At 58.5% G+C, this 10,711-nt stretch overlaps 1 protein-coding gene across 1 annotated transcript; it reads left to right on the plus strand.

Moving 5' to 3' along the window:
- The first annotated feature begins 375 nt into the window (after positions 1-375).
- OTOP3 (otopetrin 3) lies at positions 376-10,704 on the plus strand. Its single transcript, XM_012778703.2, has 7 exons — positions 376-460; positions 4,314-4,730; positions 4,821-4,957; positions 5,549-5,607; positions 5,845-5,963; positions 8,166-8,980; positions 9,970-10,704. The coding sequence occupies exons 1-7, from the start codon at positions 442-444 to the stop codon at positions 10,138-10,140; spliced, it is 1,737 nt and encodes a 578-aa protein (XP_012634157.2). The 5' UTR covers positions 376-441; the 3' UTR covers positions 10,141-10,704.
- Positions 10,705-10,711: the final 7 nt, after the last annotated feature.

A 10,711-nucleotide genomic window follows, 5' to 3' on the forward strand; every position in this document is an offset into this window, starting at 1 on the left:
TAGGGAAAAGCGACCCTAGGCCCCGGATAGGGGGGTGGGCGGTTCCATTCCCGGCTTGGCCACCAGCGGAAAGCGAGGCCTGAACCCCGGAAGACCTTTACTGCGGGCCTAAGGACACTGCACCCCACTCAACCCCACCCCGAAGGTCAGCTGTCCGCCTGCCGCAGACCCTGTGCCCGCGCGCCCCACCTCTCGCCCCGCCCACCCGTCCAGCAGCTTCGCTATTGGCTGCACCGTCTGGGCCCGGGCCCCTGGCGGGGTAATTAACGAGGGATTAATGAGATTTCCAAAGTCAACAGAAAAATCGATGGGCCAAGGAGCCCGAGCGGCGGCTGCGCAGTCCCGCGGGGGGAGGGCGTCGGGGGCATCGGTCGGGGCGCGGGAGCCTCACCTGGACGGACGATCTGCGCTGCGCCAGCGGTGTGTGGTCAGCCGGCGGCGATGCCTGCCCAGGCCTCAGGTAAGGCTCCCGGCACCCCAGCTAACCCCGGGAGCGCCCTCGGACCGCGGGCGAACATTCCCGGGTAGCCCCTCTCCGACGCTCACACATACGCCGCCCCCCAAAAGTGGGGTTCAGGAACCAGGAGCGGCAGGGCTTGGGGCGGGAGGGCGGGTGACTGCAAGGAGATCAACTCCCTTCGATCCGAGGCTGGCCTCTCTCTGCCCTCCACCCTAAGCCCGGCTGTGTGCCCCACCTCCTTTTCGCAAACGCGGGGCGCACGAGGGAAGCAGGGCGCACCACGCCCGGGCCGAGTCCATATAGCCAAAAGGGCGCTCCGAGGCCAGGACGAAGCGAGAAACCGGATGGCTGGTTTTTAAAGGGTGTAGTGTTGGTTAGGGCTGCCTGGACGCCTGGTCTGGGGCACGTACTTGGGCCTGGCCCGGCCCTGCAGTCCGGAGGATGGCTCGGAAGGAAATCCCGGAGCTGCCCGGCCTGCACTCTGCAGCCTCTTCTGGAGCGGGCCCTACGAACCTGGCCAGGCGCCGCGCCCGACGGTTCCCGGCTCCACTGCTTTCATCACCCGCCTCTAAATACGACCACAAACCAGTTTGGTGTCCGGGCCCTCCCTTGGACTGGCGACGGGCCGAGGGGCGTGCCAGGGGGCGGCAGACTCCTTGTCAGTTCCAGACACCCTCGCCCTGGCCCTCTTCCCGCGACCCCTACACGCCCACTCCTGCGCCCTGCCCAGACATGGACTAGATTCACTCCTTTGACACCTCCCTCCCGGGGACATTGGAGAGTTGGACCCCAGGACGGGGTGGGGGGGGCGGAGGCAACTGTAGGGGCCACTGTCAGGGTAAGGACCACAGAGGAAGAAGACTGGAATCTTGACCCCCAGTGTCCTCTCTGGGCCTACAAAAACAGCCCCTGAAATTCACCAATAATCCCAACCCTTCCCACCTCCCCAGGACCTGGAAATAACTGGAAGGAAATGCACAAACAGCTAAATAACACTGAGAGCTTTCTGTGTGCCAGGCACTGCTCTACATGTGCTTGCATGTACCAAATCATTATTAAATCAATTGATTTTGTCAAAACCCCTATGAGGTAGGTATTGTGCATTAATTCCTTCATTATTTGTTCAAGGAACTGTTGTTGAGCATCTGCTAGGCACCAGGTGCTATTCCATAGCTGTCTATTCGTTGTACAGAGAACGACACGAGGCACAGCAAGTCTGAGCAGCTTGTCAGATCCCAGAGGGAGCCAGTGGTGGAAGCTGGGCTCCTCAGCGTCAGGCTATCCTGCTGGAAGGCTGGGGGTCACAACAGGTTCCAGCGAGGGCGAGGTGGAGCAGTCGGGGTTGGGAGAAACGGAGCAGGGAGGCACCCCCGCCAGCCTCAGCCTTGCTCAACCTGGGCGGGGGAGCCTGGGAGGGAAAGATCAAGATCATCTGGAAAGTCTCCTCCAGGGGCCAGCATGGAAAGGGTTTAATGGGAAAGGTCTCTGTCCATGGCTCTGGTGCTGGAAATTCCCAGAACCTTCCAGAGTCCATGGGCAAACACTGGGTGAGTGTCACGCCTGTGCTACGTTTGGGGATTCCAAGTTAAGCAGGACCCGTTCTCTCCCCTGGAGGAGCGCCGGGCCTTGAGGGAAGCCAGCCTCGCTCACAGCACACCAGGCAGTGCACACCCACTCTCGGCAGAGGGGCGTGGCCCCAGCGAGACAGCCACCAGCACGCTTGGGCAGAGAGGGAAGGCCTCCCAGGTGGGCGCTGAGGGTGAGCGGGAACCCTCCACCAGTGGGGCTGGCCAGTGGCGAGGCAGAGGGAAGGGCAGTCTCCAGGGGGCAGAGGCCGCAGGGGCAACGTGGAGCCCTCTGCCTGGGCCTGGGTGCTGCGGGGCAGGTGCCTGCAGCATGGCGAGGGGCATGGACAGGGAAGGGGCAGAACTTGGGCAAAGGTGACAGGGTGGACTGGGAAAGGGGAGAAGATCATTTGTAAAAAATCTTGAAAGAGGCTCAGGTGTCAATAGTACTCCATCTGCCCCGGAAGACAAGCTACAAACACACCGGGGAGGTGCGCTGGGAGAACGGGGCCCGGAGAGGCTGCATTTTACAGCAAATGTGGTGAGTGTGTTCCCGTGCGCAGAGGGCCAGGGTGAAGGTCCTGGAGCTCAGGGTCTCGAGGCAGAGAGGGAGCAAAGCACGGCTCATTGAAACCGAGCGTGCTGGGTGACCCGCCAGCCATCAGCACGGGGTGCGGTGGAGTACCAGGAGGTGGCACCTCACCCAGCCCTGATGCAGGGGATCAGGGAAAGCCACTTAGAGGAGGTGGAGTCTCTGCTGAGTCCTAAAGGACAAGCTGGAGTCCGCCAACGTGCAAGAGAGCTGTGCATTATAGACAAAGGGAGAGGTGTGGGCACAGACAGGGGCATTCCGGACCCGCAGCAGCATGGCATGGCCCAAGGAGAGGGGAGTGTGGTCTGAGCTCAATGCTGGAGACGTACGTCAAGGCCAGACCCGGAAGCAGCAGCAGCTGCCCTGCCTTGGGCAGCGTGTGCGCCAGGCCCATACTAAACATTCCTGGTCTGGTTTCGTTGTGAAAGGCCCTGCGGGTTGTGCTTGGTTGTTTGGACTTTATACTGAGGGCAGTTGGCTGCCTTCGAAGGGCTCTCAGGAGGGAAGACGGAGAGGAGGCCGCCTGGACCCGGGGTAGCGGTTGGGATCAAGAAAAATCTAAGAGCAGTTCATGAGCTGTAATAAACAAGTGTGTGGGCTGGGCGTGGTGGCTCACGCCTGCAATCCCAGCACTCTGGGAGGCCGAGGCAGGAGGATCATTTGAGCTCAGGAGTTTGAGGCCAGCCTGAGCAAGAGCGAGACTCCGTCTCTACTATAAATAGAAAGAAATTAGCCAAACAACTAAAAATAGAGAAAATTAGCCGGGCACGGTGTTGCATGCCTATAGTCGCAGCTACCTGGGCGGCTGAGGCAGGAGGATCGGTTGAGCCCAGGAGTTGGAGGTTGCTGTGAGCTAGGCTGACGCCATGGCACTCTAGCCTGGGCAAGAGAGTGAGACTCTGTCTCAAAAAAGAAGAAACAAGTGCGTGGCCTGGGGAGAGCAAGGGGCGAGGGCAGAGGCAAGGAGCATGCCCAGCTCCCCGCTAGGATCGCGGGGGGATGGAGATGCCACTCTGAGAGTAGCTGTTGGGGAGCAGGAGAAGCCCGGTGAGCACCTAGAACCCTGAGCCCAGAGCACAAGGGCAATGGCAGGACCAAGGAGGAGCCTGGGGTGCCAGGGGACCTGGCAGGGGGCCTCCCCACCAGGACAGCACCCTGCTCTCAGCTGCAGCTCAGCCCACCAGGAAGGATGGATGTCCAAAGAGGTCCGAAGGGGAGAGCAAGCTGGACTCAGAGCTGCAGGCGTTGGGTGGCCCCAAATCTGGCCCAAGGGAGTGGTAACAGAGTGGTTGACCCGAGTGAAAGGGAAGGGGAGGAAGTGGCAGGAGATATTCAGGGAAAGAGCAGGGCGATGGTAGTGCCGCTCGTGTTGTGCTGGGGCGAGGGAAACCAGCCAGGCCCTACACAGATGCTTCCTGATCCACACTGAGTCAGGAAGTGGGGTGGTCCGGCTGCGAGTGGGGTGGAGGGTGCAGCCCTTGAGCCAGTAAAAATAATCCTTTATGTTTATCTGTAACACAAAGAGGTCTGTCTGAACCTCCTTGGGGCCTGTAAGGTAGATGGGGCAGCTGCTATTACTTCCAATGTCCAACCAGAGAGGCTGCATAGCTCACCCTAGGTCACACAGCAGTTAGGAGCAGGGGACTTGAAGCCAGGTCGGCCTGGCAGCCAACCCAGGACTCTTCTCCATCTCCAGCTTCTGCTGAGGCTCCAGCCATGCCTTCTCCGGAAGCACAGGAGGCTGAAGCAGCCCCGGACAAGGAAAGCCAAGTGGACAAGGGGACGGAGGAGACAGGGGCTGCTGCCCCGCCCCAGCAGAAGTCCTGGCTGCTGCGGCATTTCTCGCTGCTTCTGCGGCGGGACCGGCAGGCCCAGAAGGCCGGGCAGCTCTTCTCGGGGCTCCTGGCCCTCAACGTGGTGTTCCTGGGTGGGGCCTTCATCTGCAGCATGATCTTCAACAAGGTGGCCATCACGCTGGGCGACGTGTGGATCCTGCTGGCTGTGCTGAAGGTGCTCTCCCTCCTCTGGCTCGTCTACTACGCGGCCAGCACCACCCGTCGGCCGCACGCCGTGCTCCATCGGGACCCCCACGCGGGACCCATCTGGGTGCGGGGTGAGTGTCAGGGTGCTGGGGGGACAGAAGCGGGTTGGGGGGAGAGTGGGCTCCGGGGAGGTGCCAACGCCCGCCCACCCGCCCCGCCAGGCTCCCTGGTGCTCTTCGGCAGCTGCACCGTCTGCCTCAACGCCTTCCGCGTGGGCTACGACATCAGCCACATCAACTGCAAGTCACAGCTCGAGCTTGTCTTCCCTGTCGTCGAAATGGTCTTCATCAGCATCCAGGTGACAAGCATCTCCCGTCCCCTGGCCACTTGGGGACACACCCTACCTGCCCATGCCGCAGGCACACACACCCTGCCGCCTGTACCTAGAAATGGCCGTGCAGACAAAAGCAACGCCTACCCCACCTCCCTGTGCCCACAGCCGCAGGTACCTACAGTACTGCATCGGCAGGAACGCTGGGCCTCTGAAATGTGACACTTAAGCACAGTGTCCTGGACACACGCAGACGCACACCTAAGCAGACACTGCGCAGATCCACAAACCTCCTCGCAGTCATGACGATGTCCTACTCTCTCGGGTCTCTCTTGTGCAGCAGGCGTTGTGCTGGGCGCTTCATTCACATCGTCTTCTTTATTTCCCCAACAAGCAGGCATTTCCCCAAAGGGTGGGCGTTTGGGCCCCTTTTCAGAGCTGAGGCAACCAAGGCTCAGAGATGTTTGGCCACTGGCTCAGTATCACACAGCAAGAGCCAGGATTCTGACCCAGTCTTCCTCCCTGGGTTCCTCTGTAAACACACACAAGTGCCTGAGGACACACACCAGGTCCCACAAGCCCCACCAGCCCCTGGGCTCAAGGCCCCGTCTCTTTCAGACCTGGGTGCTCTGGAAACACTGTAAAGACTGCGTCCAGGTCCAGACCAACTTCACTAGGTAAGACTTCTCTCCCTCCCAAACCTCCTGGTGCTCTCTGCACCCCACCCCCAGCTTCCCGGGACAGGGTGGCCCTGGGGCTGTGGGTTCCCCTGGGGTGCGTCCCAGGGGGCCCCTCGACCTGCCTCTCCAAATGTCCTAATGCTGGAACGGATCTGGCGTTGGAAGTGAGTGGTTGCCCCAGCGGCACCCGGGAGCCAGCCAAGCTGTGTGAGCAGAGTGTGGCGCTTCCTCCAGGTGTGGCCTGATGCTAACCCTGGCCACAAACCTGCTGCTGTGGGTTCTGGCCGTCACCAATGACTCCATGCACCGAGAGATCGAGACTGAGCTCAGCGAACTCATGGAAAAGTTCTCAGGTACAGAGAGGAGACCAGGACCTCCTTTCCCCCAAACAGACATGCGCGCACTACACACCCTCACACCGGTGAGGCTCTGTGAGTCCACAGAGTTGGGACCAAGCTCTAGGGGCCAGAAACTAAAGTTTGCCAGTGGTACCGGCTCCCTGCACCCCACTCCAGCACCCAGCTAGCTGGCAGCAAGCTAGCCGCTGGCCCTGGCTGAAGCCACTGATAAGTTTTTCAGGTATCCACCCCACCCCCATGGTATTTGCATTTTACTTGCAAGAAACTAAAGAACCTTCCGGGGCTGAAAGGAATGTCTTCCTAATACAAATTTTAGGTACCTAGATGTGTCAGGAGTGACAGAAGATTTCTGAGCGGAAAAAAACCTCCCAAGGTTGTCCCATTTACCCCAGCTCCTACCTTCCAGTCCACCCCTTAGGGGCTGTGTCCCATAGCCCACGTGGGAAGGTCACTCTCCATGGGATTCAGCCACACCTGTACGTGCACACCCCAGGTGGCATCACCGCCATGCCCTGTAGCCAAGCCCTGTCAGCACACTCAGCACTCACACGCCCACCGCATCAGTCATGGCACGCCTTGGACCGTGGGCATTCTGTGTGCCCTGTTACATTCCTCAGAAAAGCTGTGCAAAGAGAGAATGAAGTTTTGGCAAGTGACATCATGGATTTTGTCCTCATATATATTTTATGAAAAGTCATTTTGTCATTACAAAACAATTCAGAGCCAGGCGGGGTGGCTCATGCCTGTAATCCTAACACTTTAGGAGGCCGAGGCAGGAGGATCGCTTGAACTCAGGGTTCCAGACCAGCCTGAGCAAGAGTGAGACCCAGTCTTCACTAAAAATAGAAAAATTAGCCTGGTATGCTGATACATGCCTGTAGTCCCAGCTACTTGGGAGGCTGAGGCAGGAGGATCACTCGAGCCCAGGAGTTTGAGGTTGTCGTGAGCTATGATGATGCCACTGCACTCTATCCTGGGCAACAGAGCGAGATCTGTCTCAAAAAATAATAATAATTCAAACATTACAGATGAGCAAAAGAACAAGACAAATCCCATCACCTAGATGTAATAATTATTAATATTTTGCCATATTTCAATTTCTTTCCTGAGGTACTTAAATTACAGAAATCATGGCATTTTATCTCAAAACATTTCAGTATGCATCTCTTTAAAACTAAGTGTGTTTCCTGTCTGGGCATGGTGACGAAGGCCCATAATCCTAGCACTTCGGGAGTCCAAGGTGGGAGAATCATTTGAGGCCTGGCATTCAAGATCAGCCTGAGCAACACAGAGCAACCCTGTCTTTACAAAAAAAATAGAAAAATTAGCCAAGTGTGGTGACACACACCTATAGTCCCAGCTACTGGGGAGGCTGAGGCAGAAAGATCACTTGAGCCCAGGAGTTGGAGGTTGCAGTGAGCTGTGATGACCCCATTGTACACTAGCCTGGGCAACCAAGAGAGACCCTATCTCAAAAAAAAAAAAAAAAAAACGTATTTCCCTACATTACTACAATGCTATTATGATTGTTAAAAAAATTCCTTACCAACATCCCCATCCTGTTCATCAATCTACATTCAACTTTCTCCAATTAGCATAAAATGTCTTCTACAGTTTGTGCAAACATGGAATGGATTGGGTTAAGTCTAAGTCTGTTTTTTCCCAATGACATTGAGATTTGTCAGGCTGCTTCCTAGTTTTCATCTTGTTCCCCTCCTCCCTGCTTTCCCTAGAAGTTGGAAGTATGGACCAAAGTCTTGATGAGATTCAGGGTAGACATTTTTGGCACCAGCATTCCCAGGTGCACCTGTCCTGGGGCACAGGTGTCCGATCACCCCCCGGTGCGTGCTGCTAAGGCCTGTCGCTGGGTTCAGGTGTAGCAGCCCCAGCCATTGTAAAGCTACAGGTTTTCCCTTGAGTCCAGGAAGTAATTTGCGGAGGTGACATTTGGCACCAGAGACATCACGTTTTAAATGCTTGGCACCTGAAGTCTCGAATCCCTTTGTAAAGGAACCACCATTCTGTGGTTTCCGCTTTCTGTATCTGGGCTTCAGCTTCCACATCTGTAAAATGAGCAGCTGGGGCCCTTCCACCTCCGGCATATTCCGGGAGGGGGATGGGAGTGATTAGTGCAGCCGGTGCCCTCAGAGGAGGGCCCACCTGCGAGTCTGCCCCCTCCGGCCCCGCCCCTCCCAGGCCAGGAGAACAACACCTGTCTGTGCCTCAACGCGACGGTGTGTGGGGTCTTCCGGAAGGGCTACCTGATGCTGTACCCCTTCAGCACCGAGTACTGCCTCATCTGCTGCGCCGTGCTGTTCGTCATGTGGAAGAACGTGGGCCGCCGCCTGGCACACCACTCGGGTGCCCACCCCGGCACCCCGCCCTTCCGCCTGCACGGGGTCATCCTGGGGCCGCTGCTGGGCCTGCTGATGCTGGTGGCGGGCGTGTGCGTCTTCGTGCTCTTCCAGATCGAGGCGAGTGGCCCCGCCATTGCTCCCCGGTACTTCCACCTCTACTACGCCTTCTATGTGGCCGCGCTGCCCGCCATGAGCCTGGCGTGCCTGGCGGGCACGGCCATCCATGGGCTGGAGGAGCGTGAGCTGGACACGCTCAAGAACCCCACCCGCAGCCTGGACGTGGTGCTGCTCATGGGGGCCGCGCTGGGCCAGATGGGCATCGGCTACTTCTCCATCGTGGCCATCGTGGCCACGCGCCCGCACGAGCTGCTCAACCGCCTGATCCTGGCCTACTCGCTGCTGCTCATCCTGCAGCACATCGCCCAGAACCTGTTCATCATCGAGGGCCTGCACCGCCGCCCGCTCTGGGAGGCAGCTCCTCGGGGCCCCTGCGGAAAGCAAGAGGCCGAGCCTCCCCGCAGGGGCTCCCTGCTGGAGCTGGGCCAGGGCCTGCGGCGGGCCTCGCGGGCCTACATCCACTCCTACAGCCACCTCAACTGGAAGCGACGGGCGCTCAAGGAGATCTCACTCTTCCTCATCCTCTGCAACATCACGGTGAGTAGCTGGGCTGGGAGATGAGGGGTGGAGCTGGCCAGGCCAGCCCAGAAATCCCCGGGACTCAGGAAGGGATGGATCAAGGACACGTACCTCTCTCCAACTAGCTTGGTGCTGCTTGAAAGTGTCCCCCGGCTCCCTACAAGGTGCCTGGCATGAATGAATGTGCCAAGCACATAGCTCAGTGCTCCTTACAAACGATTACATAGGATTTCCGCCCTCCGGAGGCTTACCGTCTAGCTGGGGAGACACCAGGGAACTAGTGAGAGAATTACCACTGAATTCATCATCCACTGAACTCAGTCAAAGGAAAAGATCAGGTTTTCTAAGGAATCCCTAGTGGAAGATATTGGTGATGATTGCCCAGCTCCTGGTGGCTGCTGTAGTCCCAGGTCCACCTCTTTGTGCCCTATCTCCACACTTCATTGAATCAACACAGTAACCCCGTGCAACGGGCACCATAACTAGCCCATTTGTCACATGAGGAAACTGAGTCTTAGGTTGTTGGACCTGCCCAAGGCAGTGCTGGGACAAGTCAGGATTGTGTGACCCAAGGTATGAAACCTCTGGTCCAGGCAGAGAATAAGTAACATCTTGGCTCTAAGGTGCGTCAGGAGCACAGGGAAGGAAATGTGGGCCCGCGTGGCTGAGGAAGGCTTTGCAAAAGGTTCGCTCTGAGCCTTGAGGAATGGCAGAGTTTGGGCAGGAAGGTGGGAGCAGAAGCGTGAAGCCCTAACTAGGTCACAGGGGAGACCGGCTTGACAGAGCAGGTTGCACACCGGGAATTCCTGCCACTCGGCATTCTCGGATCCACCTAGAGGTCAGGCCAGCCCCAGCCAGGCCGAGGAGATGTCTGAGGCCTTCTGGGGTGTGGAGTGAGGGAGATATTGGAGGAGAGCAGCGTGCTCCGAAAGCCTGCCTTCCCTGGCTGGGTGCTTTGGGGCACACGCGAGCCCCTCCCCGACTCCACCCCTCCCTCTCCCCTCCAGCTGTGGATGATGCCTGCGTTCGGCATACACCCGGAGTTCGAGAATGGGCTGGAAAAGGATTTCTATGGCTACCAGACGTGGTTCGCCATCGTCAACTTTGGCCTGCCTCTGGGAGTCTTCTACCGCATGCACTCTGTGGGGGGCCTGGTGGAGGTCTACCTGGGGGCCTGAAGCTGCCCAAGAAGCCCACCCCCAGCAGAGCCCTGAAGTGCCACTGCCAGGGAGAAGGTGGCCCAGAGTTTCTGGGCAGACGCCTCATTCTGAGAGGTGCAGAGCCCGGCCTGGGGGTCCCAAAGTGCCCCCCCCAGAGCCTCACTGAAGGGGAGGGCACTGCCAGGAGCCCAAGACCAAGGGCAGGGCCTGGCCACGGAGCTTGTGACGTCCACGCCCAGGCCCGGGCACATGCCTGCCCCCTGCCTTCCCCCCACAATGAGCGAGCCGAGGGTGCGCCCAGAAGGCTGGCGGGGGCCCCTCACAGCTGCTCTCAGGGAGGATCAGACCTAAATGATGGAGTCTGGGAGTTTGGAGGCCTCAGGGCTCGGGCTCAGCCTCCGGCTGCAGGAAGGGCACATGGTCCGAGCGTGGCCCAGGACACCCTCGAGCTCAGAGATCAGAGCTTGGCAAGCGGCCCTGCCCCTTTCCCCACACACCCTGTGTCCTAATGAGCTCATTAATTAGCTGCCAGGCAGAGTTCAACAGCTCTCCTGCTGCATAAACCCTGTTTGTTTGATCGATGATACTC

This window comes from Microcebus murinus, chromosome 18 (assembly GCF_040939455.1).
Source record: "Microcebus murinus isolate Inina chromosome 18, M.murinus_Inina_mat1.0, whole genome shotgun sequence".
Taxonomy (NCBI): domain Eukaryota; kingdom Metazoa; phylum Chordata; class Mammalia; order Primates; family Cheirogaleidae; genus Microcebus; species Microcebus murinus.

Bases quoted from the DNA above. Each gene is read 5' to 3' on its own strand.
- OTOP3 (XM_012778703.2), top strand. The intron at 5,608-5,844 runs GTAAGACTTCTC...CGCTTCCTCCAG, and splicing joins GTCCAGACCAACTTCACTAG to GTGTGGCCTGATGCTAACCC. The intron at 8,981-9,969 runs GTGAGTAGCTGG...TCTCCCCTCCAG, and splicing joins TCATCCTCTGCAACATCACG to CTGTGGATGATGCCTGCGTT.